Source organism: Octopus sinensis, linkage group LG13 (genome assembly GCF_006345805.1).
Source record: "Octopus sinensis linkage group LG13, ASM634580v1, whole genome shotgun sequence".
NCBI classification, from domain to species: Eukaryota; Metazoa; Mollusca; class Cephalopoda; order Octopoda; family Octopodidae; genus Octopus; species Octopus sinensis.
The window spans coordinates 27,354,307-27,372,475 of NC_043009.1; the positions used below are offsets into that span (position 1 = coordinate 27,354,307).

At 35.8% G+C, this 18,169-nt stretch overlaps 1 protein-coding gene across 1 annotated transcript in view; it reads left to right on the plus strand.

The window, feature by feature from the left end:
• The window catches only part of LOC118765864, a 48,752-nt gene extending 31,098 nt beyond the window's left edge, over positions 1–17,654 (plus strand). Inside the window, exons 15-21 of the mRNA XM_036508558.1 lie at positions 1,550–1,653; positions 3,107–3,261; positions 7,724–7,892; positions 9,680–9,949; positions 12,580–12,794; positions 15,017–15,125; positions 17,403–17,654. Of these exons, the coding sequence (XP_036364451.1) occupies positions 1,550–1,653; positions 3,107–3,261; positions 7,724–7,892; positions 9,680–9,949; positions 12,580–12,794; positions 15,017–15,125; positions 17,403–17,616 (1,236 nt within the window). The 3' untranslated portion in view covers positions 17,617–17,654. The remainder of the gene's footprint in view (positions 1–1,549; positions 1,654–3,106; positions 3,262–7,723; positions 7,893–9,679; positions 9,950–12,579; positions 12,795–15,016; positions 15,126–17,402) is intronic.
• Positions 17,655–18,169: the final 515 nt, after the last annotated feature.

Below are 18,169 nucleotides of genomic sequence, written 5' to 3' on the forward strand. Positions count from 1 at the left end.
GAAAGATTTTTGCCAACATAACATGGCAGTCGTGGTTTAGGACGAATGTTGCTATAATTTAGTCCCAGGAGACATCGTCTCCAGCTAGCTAAATGACACGATCTGTGTCCTTATATTTTCGAACAAGGGAATCTAGCACCCCCACTCAGCTCTTGTTCGAAAATATAAGGACACAGATCGTGTCGTATAGCCAGCTCAAAACGATGTCTCCTGGGGCTAAATTTCAGCAACATTCGTCCTAAACCAGGACTGCCATGTTATGTTGGCAAAAATCTTTACTCCAAAGTATTGTTTCTAAATATCTCTCGTGAGATTTTAAAATAGTAATTTTCTTAGCGACCGTAGGTTTCACATACTGTAAATGGAATAGTTGCTTCATGTCATTTACAATTGCTAACCATAGTCCAGTATCTACAACAGGTGGTCTTTATTGGAGTATCTGGACGTGAAGTCGATGGTTATCTCGATGTTCTGATGGGTGGAGTTTACTATGTATTTGATGTTTTCCATCGAATGTTTGTTTTGTATTTTCTGTGTGTCACCCTGTAGCGTTGTTTTAAGTACAATGTTTATGATGTCGACATATCGGGAGCGCATTGCATTCGGTGTGGGTCTTTCCATAGAGTAAACAGTGGCATGACAACATACTCTCTTTTTACTCTCTTTTACTTGTTTCAGTCATTTGACTGCGGCCATGCTGGAGCACCACCTTTAGTCGAGCAAATCGACCCCGGGACTTATTCTTTGTAAGCCCAGTACTTATTCTATCGGTCTCTTTTGCCGAACCGCTAAGTGACGGGGACGTAAACACACCAGCATCGGCTGTCAAGCAATGCTAGGGGGACAAACACAGACACACAAACACACACACACATACATATATATAGATATATATATATACGACAGGCTTCTTTCAGTTTCCGTCTACCAAATCCACTCACAAGGCATTGGTAGGCCCGGGGCTATAGCAGAAGACACTTGCCCAAGATGCCACGCAGTGGGACTGAACCCGGAACCATGTGGTTGGTTAGCAAGCTACTTACCACACAGCCACTCCTGCGCCTATGATGTAAGCATACTTACATCAACACAGAGATGATAATTCTGACATTACTAGCAAAATTTTAATCAGTTTAGTTGAAATCATTGGAACAGTCACCAGCGTATGGTAAAAAAATTCTGATAGTGTAACTGAAACTGAAGTAAATCACAATCAGAGAGTGTATTTATTGGCAGTATGATTCTTCAAAAATGCGCGCGCGCGTGTGTAAATGATTATTAAAAAGGATAAAATTATCTCAAGTTAACTCGTTGTGTTTAACCGATATCTCATTACCGGGCTGATAACTAAAATACTGAGCCAAATTTTCTCCTGCTAAATCATTGAATGAAATACGAACAAATACGATATTGCTAGTTAATCGATATTCTCATTCTATTAAAGCATAATTTAAATCTAAGACAAATGATCCATATTGAAATTAAGCAAAATGTAATATTGTTCAGTTTGTAACATTATTGACAATTTATATTTTTCATTTTCTTACAGTTTGATTTGGTATGCGAAAGGAAATGGTTAAAATCCACTTTGCAATCAGTCTATTTTTTTGGCTATCTTTCTGGCTGTATTGTATTTGGTATTTTACCTGATAGGTAAGAGATATTTCAATAAATCATATCAAATGTATATTCAGTTTATACTGTTGAAACTTGACATTCTTCTGATTTGTACGATTCACTATAATTCTTTATTTCGAAAAATTTCCACACCACCGAAACTCAATCATCAGGCGAAGAAGTTATGGTTTCATTCCCTCCCACCACCTTTTTTAGCCAATAAAATATGTACCCGTCATATTCTATTTATACATTTAAACTTAGAAATGAATTAACGATTGCGATTTGTCTATTGGTTAACTCTGCTAAAATTGTTTTCACACCTTGAAAGCATAACAGATATGTGGTGAGGTTTATGTGTGGCACTTCGGTGAATCATAATTATTCATTTACAGATGTGGTTCTATGGACTAGAATTAAGTTCCTGGTGGCACAAATTTATGATTCAGTTTCAGTTATCTTTTGGAGTTATTTAATAACATAATGAACATCACTTCTCCGTTATTTCTTCACTAAAATATTGGGTCAATTTCCTTCCTTTAATGTTCTTTCCTTTATAGGAACAGAGTCTGGCATCTTAAGGGAAGTGAGATAGTCGGTTAAATCGACCCCAGTTGAGCACTGGTACTATTTTATCAACCCCGAAAAGATGAAAAGTAAGGTCAACCTCGACGGAATTTAAACAATGTAAAGCCGGAAGAAATGCCACTAAGCATTTTGTCCGGCGTGCTAACGATTCTGCCAGTTCACTACGTTCTCCTTTGCCAGAAATATAATTTTTTTATCATGTGAAAACACGAAATAAATGTAAATCCACAATTAGAAAATATTGCGACTGTTTTGATTCTCAAATGGAAATTTATTATTTCATACGCTTTGCTAATGAACATATAAAAAAATATGAATATCACAACTTCACATTTCTTTGAACACTTCCAATATTTCATGCCCCAGTGAGAAACAGTTTTCAAATTTTGGTACAAAGCCAGCAGTTTCGGGAAAGACATTAAATTGATTACATCGGCCCCATTGCTCCACTGCAGTTTCGGGAAAGAGATTAAATTGATTAAATCGGCCCCATTCATCCCAAAAGGATGAAGGGCAAAAATTTAACTCTAAAAGAAAAGACACACGAAATGACACTAAGCATTTTGCCCGGCGTGCTAACGATTCTCCTGCTCGAAATTTTTGGGGACGATGCCAGTCGATTAGATCGACCCCAGTATGCAACAGGTACTCAATTTATCGATCCCGAAAAGGATGAAAGGCAAAGTCGACCTCGGCAAAATTTGAACTCAGAACGTAGCGGCAGACGAAATTCCGCTCCGCATTTCGTCCGTGTGCTAACGTTTCTGCTAATTAATAGAGCAACTCAATCTTTTATTTGTAGATATTTTAAATCACCGTTGATTAACAATTAATTTTTTAATGAAATTTTCATTCAGTTTTCAAATAAATAATACAGATTGCATTTCTCTTTTCCGTATAGATTTGGCAGGAAAACCATGCTGTTTTGGGCACTCCTATTCCTAATTGTCTGTGGATTTGGTAAAATCTTCGTACCATCGTTGGCCATTCTTACGATTCTCTATAGTCTTCAAGCTCTTAATTGTATGGGCACTTCAATTATCTTCTATACAATGAGTAAGTTCTTTCTTTAATATAAGTATTTACTTCTTCGTCTGTGCGTGTGCCCATATGTGTGCGTATGTGCACACATATACACATATTTCTCTCAGAGAGATAGTGATGCAGATAAACACGATTAGGCTTTATATATATATATATATATATATATTTATATATTTGTTATATATATATATATGTATATATATATATACATGTATATATATATGTATATATATATATGTATATATATATATATATACATACATACATACATACATACATACATAGAGATATTTATATATATATCTTGAGAAATAAGATTTTATATGGAGTATAAAAGACACAGAAGACTATGAGGGGAATCCATGCTTTTTTTAAACTCGGCATCTGTTTCTGGGAGCTCGAGATTACGTAATGGATGTAATATTCGTAGCTGGCAGATGAAATCCGCAAAAAGTCTTGGATATGTAACCAGTAGATTGATGTATTAAGAAGCAGGAGCAGCCGAGGGCGAAGAAGAAGGAGGAGGAGGAGGAGTTGAAAGAGAAGATGAAGGAGGAAGAAATTTAAGAGGAGGAGGTGGAGGAGGAGGAGCTGAAGGAGAAGATGAAGGAGGAAGAGTAGGGAAAGAGGGGGAGAAGGAGAAAGAAAAGAAAAGAATAATACAGGAGTGCTGTGCCACTGTAAATTGTTCGTGGAATTTTCTTTAATGATCAAATGACCTAAAAGGGAACTGTTGTGGTCGTAGCACATGGGAATGTTCTAAATTCTTGTTGTAGTTCCATCTGTGGTGACGAAATTCAAAAGTGGCTTATATTTTGTGAGAAAGTACGCTTCTTTGCTGATGCGCTGACCATAAGTTGCATTGTCCCTGAATTTATAGAGGGGAAAATTCTGAAGTTAGGTTGTTTGTTAGTGGCGCAAATATCGATGTGCTCGCTTAATCCTATTTCTCTGTATTCTCATATTTTAATCTGGGATCTATGTACTGTCATCATTTAACGTAAATTGCTTTTAGTTTGACCAATATATTGTTCTTGACACCCTGAGCATGTTAATACATATACTAAGTTTTCCGAAGCATATGTGAAGTTGTTTTTCACTGCGAAATGTTGGCCCTGCTTGAAAGAGAATTCCGAACCCTCAAATAGATTGACGCATATACCACAGATAAGTCTTCTGCATTTTTTTACTGTCGGTTTCAATGTTGTTATGAGCGTGCTTGGGCCTGTGTTAGAAGACTTTTCATTGACTTAGGTTTCTTTTGCTCTTTATGATGGTGTGTGTTTGGAGAATTTGATCCATTCTATTGCCCCGTTTTAGTAAAGGGATGTTTTGGAGGATGGTGTCGAAGGCCTCATTGTTTAGGAGGTTATGTATGCGAGGATATGTATGGTAGGGATTTTGGTTGTCAATCAGTCTTTAGTTTGGAGTTTCGAGTTCGTGGATGTTGAGTTGTAGGGCATGTTAAAAGCTTATATCAATTAGTGATGGTGGGTAGTTCCTGTTGATAAGTGTATCCTTTAGTTCGTGTAGTCGTGTGTCTCTGGTGCTTCTATCAGATACAACGGTACAAATCCTTTTGGCCAGGTTGTAAGGGATATTCATTCTAGTGCGTCTTGGGTGGCAAGAGTTAAATGGCGGATATTGCTTGGAGTCCGTGGGCTTATAGTAGATGTCTTTTTCTATTTTGTTGTTAGATTTCTTATTGAGGATATCAAGGAATGGAAGTTGTTGGTGGCTATTTTTCATCGTAAATTGAATGTTTATGTCAAGTCCAATCAGAAGTGTTTGAAATTCTTTAAGTCTCTCTATACTTTCGTGGAAAAGAATGAAAAAGTCATCTAGATATCTTTTCCAGTTATTTTCTATTTACAGCGAGAGTGGGTTTCGGTATTCTTCTAGTACCATACGATAAAGATTGATTTCTAGGTACCCCATGACTAGGTTAGCAAAGGAGGGGGTGGCCTTCGCGTGCCCATCGCAGTCCCCGATTTTCTGTCGACAGAAGTTGTCATTAAATACGAAGAAGTTATTCTCCAAGATGAATTTTAGTCCTTCTTTTACGAATTCTTTTCTGACGCTGTGTGGGAGTTCATTGGAGCAATTATCTAGCTAGAATTGGATCGCCTCCTAGGCTGTGAGGGATATTGAATGGAAGAGATGTTGACTACATCAAAGGATACTAGTAGGGTGTTTCTATTTATTGTTTCAGGGAGGTGATACAAGTCAAGACATGTATATGTATATATATATATATATATATATATATATGTGTGTGTGTGTGTGTGTGTGTGTGTGTGTGCGTATATGTGTATATGCTTATATGTAGGTATGTATATCTATGTGTATTTTTGGTTGCATATATATATATATATATATAAGTATTATATATATATTAATATGTGAATATATGTGTGTGTACGTGTGTGTATGCGTGTATGTATATGTATCTATGTGTATGTATGTGTGTATATATATGTATGTGTGTATGTGTGTGTGTATCTTTAAGTTTGATCGTCTTAATCTATACAACAATGCTGAATTTTGAAAATTAATTTTTTAGTGGATTTTGAATATTCTTGTCGTTAGTATATCAAATAGTAATTTGATATTAATTACATATTACAAATAAGATGTATTCATTATACTAAATAATTATATGTATAAATGCATTCATTTAATTTATTAATTAATTGATGATAATTCTTATAATAATAATGATGATCATAAATAGTTTTAATTTGACAATAACCACAATAATACTTATTATAATATTGTATAGTTTATAAATGGTATTCATATTACAACAATATTTTGTTACTTATGAAAGAATTAATTAAATTTGGATATATACAATATATTGTCCTTTAATTAAATAATAACATTAATTATATTTATCGAGGATCAATACTAAGTCCTTGTTTTTGTTTATAATACTTAATTTTTATTCATTGAGTTCTAGAAAACTAGTAATATTTTGATATCCATATTATAGCCTAAGCATATATCAATGGGGTATTTTTGTGATAGTGCTTGCAGCTCTAAAGTTATCTTCAGCTGCTTTACGTCTTTTTTTTGAAATTGAATAGCAAAATTTCTCGAATATTGCGCTTTGACAGTTCCATTTCAGATGATTGTAACAACGGTGAAAAAAATATCAATGTTAATTTATTGATGCATTTGGGCAAGTCTATGTCTGTACTATCAGACAATTTTTTAAAAAAAGTGTTTAAAAACAATTCACAACTCTGCAAAAATCCAGTACAAATTTATCATGGTTCAAAACGTTGCTTACCTTTTACTCAACCTGATACAATGGCAGGTGACACCCTCAAATATTCAAACTCCAGTTGTATAACTGAGAAAATATTCACGCGAAACCGATGGTATCGGACTAATCATTTCAATGAATATACATACATACATACATACATACATACATACATACATACATACATACATACATACATACATACATACATACATACATACATACATACATACACATACATACACGTTTGCATGCATATTTAAAACTTTCTACATTGGTTTAATTTATTTGTAATTTGCATGAAATCTGTCAAGTGATACATGTTCTTGTCCCAAGATAAACTCTCTGTTGTGTTTACGTTAACAGAGTCAAATCTTAAATGCTTCAGTTGTCTTCAGATGTATTAGTTATAAATCAGTAACGTGGGTTGTACGGTTCATTCATGTCTGTTGTCAGTCATAACATAATCAACATATACTTGCTGGTTTCATGAAATAATATTAAAGGTGAGTTATTTTTCGTCAATAATTGTAACAAATGATTCAATAATATAATTCTACTTCATGTTCATAAGCTTGTGAAGGGCTTGATGGTGGAATTTAACGGCTCTTGACTTGAAGAATTCATTGATCCAAGCTTTCAGCTCATGTCGTTGTTGAACGAAACGCTTTGCAAACTCTCTGAGAGCGATCAAAAGAGGTAGTAATGTGAAGGCATTATCAGAATACTGTAGCTACGGCAGAATCTTCCAACCGAGCTTTCGAATAGTGTTTTTTAGTCAAAAGTGGGAAGCAAGCGTTGTCATGTTGAAAAGATCGTACATCTAAAAAGATGTAAAATTTATTCAAATTTCAAAAACGATGAACGAAAGTTGTAGAGAAAGATAGCTACAAAAAAAGGTAAAGCACTGCGATTAGAATAATTTTCCAGCTAATTCAAATAACACTGCCAAGAAACAAATGAATTAATCTGACGACTCAAAATTTTTGCATGTCTGACTTTTTGCAGGCTTCACTAGACAGACACATTCCGTGTAAACTTCGTTATGTTGATGTCCTTGAATGTTGTCAATAAAACTGAATGCTTTAATTACCCCGTTCTCATAACCCCTCATTCCATAACAATTTATTTTCACCATTTTGCAATTATTCAAAACTGCTAATTATATTTATATTTTGTTTAATTTTTTTTTTGAAATTTCAGTGTTAGAATTTGCGACTACAAATTCACGTACAGCTATAAATTTTGGTTATATGTGCATTTTTGCATTAATTTCCATGATTTTACCAGGGTTAGCCTATGCAATCCCTGATTGGCATTATTTCGAATTGACTGTGTGTCTGCAACCAATAATTAGTATTTTCGCTTGCAGGTGAGTCGAGTATATTTTTGCGTGGTTCTTTTAGTTCACATTTTTCTAACCCTTAAGAATAAATCCCTCAAATTGCCAGCAACTTACTTTAAGAATCGAACTCTTCAAAGAAAACTAAAACGTATATTTGTACCACTATCACCACGACCCCACCTCAAAAAAACAACAACAACAAGTGCCACAGCAGCTGCAGCAGCAGCGGCAACAAGAAATACTTTCGCTGTCGTATATCTTTTACTTGTTTCAGTCATTGGACTGCGGCCATGCTGAGGCAACGCGTTGAAGAGTTTAATCGAACGAAAGTGTAGTATTTATTCTATCAGTGTCTTTTGCTGAACAAATCAACTCCAGCACTCAAGCGGTGGTGGGTGACAAGCGCTGACACAAACACACAAAGACACACACAAATGCACGCACCCACACACATAGATATCCACCTTTCCCTCCTCTCTCACCTCTCTCTCTCTCTCTCTCTCTCTCTCTCTCTCTCTCTATATATATATATATATATATATATATATATATATATTTATATATATATATATAGTCAGTCCAAACAAGAACAAACAAGAAAAAACAACACGCGAGGACGTGGTACAAGTACTGTGTATTATTGGACGCTCAGGCAAGGAAAGAAAAGAAAGAGGATTTCACGTTTCGAGCGGAGCTCTTTATTAGAAATATAGAAAAAATCTAGAGATGGGAAGACGGAAAAAAAATCGCCAACGATACACACGCGGTCACGTAAAATTACAATAACATGAGGACGTGGTTAATGTAGAGTATTAGCAGGCGCTTAGGGAAGGAAAGAAAAGTGGTTTTATATTTCGAGCAACTCTCTTCTTCAGAAACAGAGGAAAGTCCAATAGAAAAGGAAGACGTAGGAAGAAAGTCGCAAACGATTCACATGTAGTTACATTTTGATAAATACACACGGGTTTCTTTCGGTTTCCATCTACCAAATCCACTCACAAAGCTTCGATCGATCCGGTGTTGTTGTGCAATATACTTGCCCAAAATGCCGCACACTACCACACCATGTCTGCTTGTAATTGATAAACAATTTCGATATTTTACTTCTGGTTCTGCTGTGGTCGACTTAGTCTTTCATCCTTTCGGGGTCGAAGAAGTAAGTATCAATCAAGCACTGGGGTCGATGTAATCGACTTACCCATCCCCCAAAACCTCAGGCCTTGTGCCTTTAGTAGAAAGGATTAAAGGGCGGCAATCTGGCTGAATCGTTAGCACGCCGGGCGTTTCGTCCGTCTTTACGTTCTGAGTTCAAATTCCGCCGAAATCGACTTGCCTTTCATCATTTCGGATTCAATATAATTAGTTAGCAGTCGACGTACTCCTCTCCCAAAGCGCTGCCCTTACTCCAAAATGCGAAACCAATATTTTATTTCTGGTCAATCTTTCGTCCCTGTTAGATCTTGAAAGAAACAGTTCTGTCTCTTTTGTGCTTTTCGATAGGCTGAAACCTGAAAAGAGACATCTTTACACAAGTTTTTATGTCTTCTAGCTGTTTGCATATCATCATACGTAGTCACTATGATTTTAATAATTCATGCTTTTAAAACATTTTTCTTGTTTGAGAAGATACTTTCTTTCCTTTGTTAAAAAATAATCTCAAATTTAAGTTTGAATTTAGGCGTAAATGTATTTGTGTCTTGTGATTGTCAGTGATTGTTCCAACATCTATAAGTTTGATGTATATTAAGTTACTATTTGCATTTAATAATTTTTCTTTATATTCGAACTTCTATCTTTTATTTTGAATATTCCAGATTCATTTCTGAATCTCCGAGATGGCTTATAGGAAGAAAACAGTTTGCAGAAGCAAAAACAATTCTTCGAAAAATGATGAAGCAAAATAAAATTCATCCTCAAGAGTGGATTGGTTTTTTCACAAATGATGTAAAATCCTTAGAGCAAATTGATTCTCAAGATAATTTGGACGACCAAAGAATATCACCCAGAGAGAAAAATTATACTTTCATTGATTTGTTTAAAACATTCTATCTGGCATCGATCACACTTAATATATGCTTTTCTTGGTGATTATTTATTTACTATTTTCTTTGATGTGTGAGGTAGCAAGCTGGCAGAGTCGTTAGCACACAACAAAACGCTTAGCAGTATTTCGTCCGTCTGTATGCTCTGGGCTCAAATTCCACCGAGCTAGATTTCAACTTTCATCCTATCAGAGTCAATAAAATACGTGCCAGTTAAACACTGAGGTCGATGTAGTCGACTTAAACCCCTTCCCTGAAACTGTTAGCCTAGTGCTTATATTTGAAACCAATATTTGCTTCGCGTGATTTATTATCTGCTTAGTATTTTCTTGGTTGTTTTAAGAGGCGAGTGGACAAAATCGTTAACGTGCCAGACAAAAATGCATAGCATTTCGTCCATCTTTATGTTCTGAGCTCAAATTTCGCCGAAGTTGACTTTACCGTTCATCCTTTCGGGATCGATAAATCAAGTACCAGCTGAGAGTTGGGATCGCTCTAATCAGCTGGCCTCTTTCCCAAAAATTACAGGTCTTTTTCCTATAGTAGAAAGGATTGCCTTAGATGTCTGATTGCAAGAAATCCGTCTTGCGGTTGAGGGGAAACCCATTAACTGAGTAGCATTTCTTAATACCAAAGTTTATGGCTAAGACACATTCTATAATCACTTCTTCAGTCTGTGTAAACAATCACCTCATACATACATACATACATGCATACATACATACATACATACATACATACATACATACATACATACATACATACACACACATACATGCAAGTAATAATTCTAAGCTTAGATATACACCATGTAATATGCCGTTTCAAACCCGTCCGCTGTATTCGGCTATCTGATGTCGTCAACAGTAGGACTTTAGCTGCCACTGGATTTATTTCAGGAATTCCTTCGTGTCTTTAGAGTTTTTAACATGAAAGAAAGAGAAAGAAAATGGAATTCACCCATGAGTCACCAATACACAATGAGTCGAAACGATCGTAGTTAATAATAAAATCTCATAAATTCCATTTTCTTTCTCATTCTCTCATATTCTCTTCCTTGGAATTATGGATTTGTAAGCAAATAAAGCTCTAAATAATAGCGTGTGGATATTGGGTTAAAAAACACATATGTGTCACATGAAAACCATACTTACAGGAGATACTGAAAAAGTGGTATCCGGACAGACAATTGCCCGACAGACAATTGCCCGACTATTGTAATTTTTTTTTGTTAAATCTTGTTAATTTTTTTCTTTTTGGGTGAAGGCTGATGTCCTGCCAGCATTTGGTTGACGATCGTGTCGTTCAGTGCTTGATCCGTCTTCAATAGGTGAAGAAAACGTCAAGATATTTGGATGACTCGAGGTTATATTCACCTGTAAATGGTTATGCCATCCATCCAAGGAATTAATTATTCTTGGTTAATCATTGCATCCGTGGTCATACATGTTCCACATACAAATAGGAGTGGGTTGCTTCTGTTACGCCATCGTATTCTACCGATATCAACATCTTCAAAGTAATCAATGATTGGATCTGCGCATGGCACAAATTTTCTTGTAATTGCTTAAATGCTGTTACAACATTGTTTGCTGGTAAAAAAAAAAAAACCAAGGCTTTTCGACACCTGGTGGTTCTTTACTTAGGCAAACTGAGGAAAAATACAATTTTTGAGTACAGGAAGGTTCGCTCAAATGACAGATAAAGATAAAGTGAAAGTGTCTGTCGGGCAAGATATTTATCAGGCAGTTGTCCCTATCGGGCAATTATCCGCCGGGCAGTTGTCCGCCGGGAAGTTATCCGTCGGGCAATTGCTCGTCGGGTTGTTGAGCCAGAACCTGAAAAAGTATAGCAAAAGCAGAAAATATCATTTCGGTTTTTGATGGATAATTAACATCACATCGAGAATTATCGTAAAATTTAATTACGCAGTCAGAGGGTTTACCGGAACGTAAACAAACCAACTCTGGTTGCCAAGTGGTGATGAGGGTTAAACACAAAGATACATACAAGCACATGTCCATGCACGTCTACCAAATTCATTTACAAGGCATTGGTCGGCCCAAAGCTATTGCAGAAGATACTTGGCCAAGGTGCTGCGTAGCAGAACTGAGCCCCAAACCAGGAGATCGCAAAGCAAGCTGTTTAACCACACAGACAAAACTGTGCCTGTACCATGTCTGTGCCTATTTGTGTACGTATGCATACATGTACATAGGTGTATATACACATATATGCTCACACACACACACATGTAACGCAAATAGCTCTAATACGGAATATAAATTGGTGTTTAGTAGAAAAATCCATCCGAAATGTTTTCTAATCTCAAAAGACAAACTCAACAAAAGGCAATAGTTATGTAAAGAACGCATCTTTTGTTGTGTCTAGGGAGAGTCATTCTCTTTTCGTGCTTTATCATTTAACACACTCACCGGTAAAATTTCCACTTATTTCATATTTTTATTTTCCGAAAATTTTAAGAAAATAAAAATATGAAATTTTACCGGTGAGTGTGTTAAATTATAAGGCACAAAAAGAGAATGACTCTCCCCAGACACAACAGAATATGCTTCAATACACGAACTCATATAAAGAATCTTGCAAACCAAATCCAAGAACGCATCTTCGCAGATATTTGTTTTCTGTAATGTATTGCTTTTATTTTCCAGGTTTGTGATGGGTATGCTCTACTATGGAATAATCCTTAATTCCGTTGATATGGCTGGAAACCGCTACATAAATTTTCTTGTAATGCTAGTCATCGAGTTACCCGCCTCTCTCTGCTGTTACTTTTTATTTCTACGTTTTGGTCACCGGAAGCCTATTAGTTTCTTCATGATGTCAAGTGGACTATGTTGCATCGTCTCAAATTTTACAACTGAAGGTATCTATCCATCAATCAGTCTATCAATCAATCAATCTAGCAATTAAAATCAATCTATCAATCAACCTGACTATCCACCTACCTACCTACCTATATACCCACCTACCTACCTACCTACCTACCTACCTATCTGTGTAGCTGTCTCTCTCTATATATATATATATATATATCTACTTATCTATCTATCTATCTATCTATCTATCTATCTATCTGCCTGTCTGCCTGCATGTCAGTTTGTCTGTCTGCCTATCTATCTACCTATTTATCTACTTATCTATCTATCTATCTATCTACTTATCTATCTATCTATCTATCTATCTATCTATCTATCTATCTATCTATCTATCTATCTATCTATCTATCTATCTATCAACCTATCTACCTACCTACCTATCTATCTATCTACCTACCTACCTATCTATCTATATATATATATATATATATATATATATATATATATATATAAATGTCTGTCTATGTATGTATGTATATATCTATCCATCTATCTATCTAAGTTATTTGTCTTTCAGTCTATATGTTTATTTATAATGCAGGCATGCTTGTATGGTTAAGAAGTTTGCTTCTCAATCATACGGCTTCAAGTTCAATCACACGATCTTGTGAGTAGATTTGGGAGAAATTTTCAAAAAGCCTGTCGTATAAATGTATGTATGAGAGTGTGTGTATGTGTGTGTGCATGTGTGTGTGTATTTTTCTGTCGTTGTCATGGAATCACGTGATTGTTGTAAAAGAATGTCACTGTCATAGAAGCCATGTCGTTCGGTTCGTATATTCAGTGAAAATACGTCCGGCCATGAGGGTATATTACATCGATGGGAAACGGATGGCGACAACAAATCGCGTCTGACCTATGCAAGCAGGGAAACGTAGACGTTAAAACGACAACGATGGTATTTTATTACTTAAAAACGTTTGAAATTAATTACGTTTTACGAATCAATTATCTAAATCAATCAGTATCAAGCTTTTGTTTTATTTCCTATAAAAAACATTTTTTGTATCACAACCCTTCCTTACTAACACTGGGTTTGTAAACAAGATTTTAGATGCAAATTGCTAAATCATGAAGAACATCGGAGAGAAAGCTTTGCCAAAGGGTAATAACTTTTTCTAATATTGACACACGTTTCTAGTATACAATGAAATTATATACACTCGTATAATTAATGCGGAAGTAATTGATATAACATCTGTTATATTATAGTAATTGGAGGGTGTGCACAACCATCTCATTGATAACATTGAAAACTAAAAATGAACTGTACCACTTGAAATGCATGGAAGTGTAGAGTCTCCATCGCAACTTTGTGAGGGAAACGTCCTGCAGTGTAGGTGAAAGCATCGTCGAATACTGGCGTGAAATGTCAATATTTTATTAATTCAAATTCAAAGGGAAATTTTCTTTTTCTACATTAGCTGTCTTTATTTCTTTAATTAGGCACAAGGCCTTAGTAGAGAAGGGACAACACAAAAACAGACAAAACAATACACTGAGGTACATAGAAACACATATCGAATGAATTACGGATATAATGAAAATGAGAATGAAATGGCTTACCTTAAGCAGATAGTTCCATTTTACTGCTTTTAAATGAACGGTCTTGTATCTGTTGGTTTATAATATATGCTCTATCAACTCTTCGAAGGCCACCACCGGTAGCAATTCGTCGTAACCAATTTGTATTCCTGTCATCCCTACTCCTTTAATTTCTCTCCTCTTTCCTTCTCCAACAAAACATCTTTAAAACCTTCGTTACACTCTTTGGCCGCCAATTTATATTCATTTGGTTCAGTTATCTTATCAAGAGACGTTACGTCATATTTCTCTTAATGAGGTGGGGTGGGGATTCCTTTTATCACTACACTCACTCATGAAAAAAAAACTCTTTCTCAATTTTGGACACCAATGATTCAACACGTGTTTTATTCTCAGAAATTCATGAAAATGAGGAAATGTAGTGTGTATGTAATGCACTTTCTTTTGCAAATGAAGTGTTCAAGCTTTGATTACTTCAAACCTCAGCTGTTTACAACCAAATATATATTTGAATTAACACTGTTGGTAATTACAATGCATAATCTGTTTTTAATTTGGAACTAAAGCTTCCGAAGAAACAATAGTAGACTTTGAATAAAGCATCTAGCAATTATAGACTCTTTGATAGAGTTATGTTATACTAACAAAACTAATTTTATTTAAGGTTCATACTGGTTTTCTTTGATCCTGGTTGTTCTGGGAAAGTTTGGAATCAGTGCAGCATTTAATTCAGTTTATCTCTTAACAGCTGAAATTTTCCCAACCGTTGTCAGGTAAGTGTTGTTCAGACTTTAAAAAAAAAAAACTTTTCTGTCTTTTGTGGAGTGGGTAGGAATATGTGAAAGATATGAAAGCAGTTTGTCTGTCGTGTGCAACTTACCGTTGCTGCAACACTGTCTCTATCAAACATATATTTTTCCAACCCCATTCCATTTCATCGAATTGATTCTTTACGGTTTTCTCGTCAATTCACAGGGTCGATGGTCACCCGATTTATAATATGTTGATATCCTCTAAATAAAAGATAACGTTTATTTTATGGTTTGTTACCGCAACGAAATTTCTTTCCGAATTATGTCAGTCTGGAAACCTATCAACAAAACTTAAAACTAATTATGTCAATTATATCTTAAGTACAATTCTATATTTAAGAGATGAGGAATTATGTACATTATTTACATTTGACAGATATTTGTCTTCATCTTGTTTGTTGTTAACACAACGTCTCGGCTGATATACCCTCCAGCCTTCATCGGGTGTCTTGGGGAAATTTCGAGCCTGGGTTTTCATTCCTAAGGTATTTTTCGATGTTATTATTATTATTATATTATTATTATTATTATTAATTATTATTATTGTTGTTGTTGTTAATAATAATAATAATAATAATAATAATAATAATAATATTAATAATAATAATAATAATAATATTCAGGTCACTGGCATATAGCGTAGTGGTTAAGAGCGCGGGTTACAGACCCCAAGATTCCGAGTTCGATTCCAAGCAGTGATGTGATAGTTTCTTCGTGTTGGGTTAGCGATGGAAGAATAATCAATTAAGAAGAAGAGCATTGCGGCACGATGTCCGCATTATTAATTAGGGAGATTAAATCGGCGAGCTGGCAGAAACGTTAGCACGTCGGGCGAAATGCTTAGCGGTATTTCGTCTGCCGTTAAGTTACGTTTGCCTTTCATCCTTTCGGGGTCGATAAATTAAGTACCAGTTACGCACTGGGGTCGATATAATCGACTTAATCCGTTTGTCTGTCTTTGTTTGTCCTCTCTGTGTTTAGCCCCTTGTGGGTAATAAAGAAATAGATATTTTCGTCTGCCGCTACGTTCTGAGTTCAAATTCCGCCGAAGTCGACTTAGCTTTTCATCCTTTCTGAGTCGATTAAATAAGTACCAGTTACGCACTGGGGTCGATATAATCGACTTAATCCGTTTGTCTGTCCTTGTTTGTCCTCTCTGTGTTTAGCCCCTTGTGGGTAGTAAAGAAATAGGTATTTTCATCTGCCGCTACGTTCTGAGTTCAAATTCCGCCGAGGTCGACTTTGCCTTTCATTCTTTCGGGGTCGATAAATTAAGTACCAGTTACGCACTGGGGTCGACCTAGTCGACTTAATCCATTTGTCTGTCCTTGTTTGTCCTCTCTGTGCTTAGCCCCTTGTGGGCAATAAAGAAATAGGTATTTTCGTCTGTCTTTACATTCTGAGTTCAAATTCCTCCGAGGTCGACTTTGCCTTTCATCCTTTCGGGGTCAATAAATGAAGTACCAGTTGCGTACTGGGGTCGATCTAATCGACTGGCCCCTTCCCCCCAAATTTCAGGCCTTGTGCCTAGAGTAGAAATGATTATAAATTAGTTTATTATTTTATTTAAAAAGGGGATATTTCTTTGAGGTGAAGGTATTTCTATTCAATACTCTCACGGTAATACATACTAAGAAAACATCATTGGCTAAGATAGGTGCTTCCCAACCTTATGGTTCCAGGTTCGATCCCATTGCGTAGCAGCTTGGACAAGTGTCTTCTACAATAGCCCCGGGCCGACCAAAACCTTCTGAGTGGATTGGATAGACAGAAACTGAAAGAAGCCCGTTCTGTACATACACACACACACACACACACATATATATTTATGTGTGTGTGTGTGTGTGTGTGGTGTGTGTGTGTGTGTACAGAACGGGCTTCTTTCAGTTTCTGACACACACACATATATATTTATGTGTGTGTGTCGTTTTGTTTGTCCACCACTACCGCTTGACAACGGGTGCTGGTTGTTTACATCCGTGGAACTTAGCGGTTCGCCAAAGAGATCGATAGAATAAACGCTATGCTTATAAATCAGTACAGAAGTCAATTCGTTCGGCTAAACCCCTTCGAGTCGGTGCCCTAGCATGGTCACAATTCAATTGTTGAAACAAGTATACAAGATATATATAAAAAAAAACGTAGACGGGTAGATAGTTTTCCATGTATTTAAATAAAGTTGAGTTTTGCTAGAAAAATGTCAGCATTAACCTGAATATTTTTTGTTTCTTTTTTCAGAACGAATGGTTTAGGGGTAGCTTCAATGGCAGCCCGTTTCGGCAGCATATTTGCACCCTTCATTCTTCAGCTCTCATCCTATGCCAAATGGCTTCCTTTGAGTATCTACGGCGTTCTTTCATTTATATCCGGCATATCTTTGCTTTTTTTGCCAGAAACAAAAGATAAAGACTTACCGCAAACATTTGAAGATTTGAATAACTGGAAAACCTGATATAGTTGTAAAAAAAAAATGCATTAACAAAAAAAAAAGCAGGAAACTATTATTTCTTCGAATATATTGTGGAATTCTAGTTTTATTTATTCATTTTTTTAAAAATTGTCAATATGATATTTTACAATAAGTTCGAAAATACAAACTGACTGATTTCCCCCTCAATTTCAAAGCTGATAAACCAGTTTTCTAAGGCTAGTACAGGATATTGTGAGCTTCTATGTATCACAGGTCCATAGAAGAGGCCCTCTCATAATAAATAACGCAATATTCTGTGTTGTAACGCAACATTCACTTTTAGTGGGCGATAAATATTACCTTCTGATATTTCTATTTAAGACGATATCTTTACATAATTTTCTGTTATTTTTACTCTTCCTGAGCAAGTTCTGCTGCAAAATATGTAAGCAAGGAAGGTGCTGCATGGCTACGCCGGATTGTCTTTCTTTCTTTGGCGTTTTGCTTCGAGGACCAGGATGTTTTCTTCTTCAAGCTGTTTGACTTCTTTGTTGACTCCCGAGGTTTTCCATGCTGTTCTGTCCTCAGTTGACAT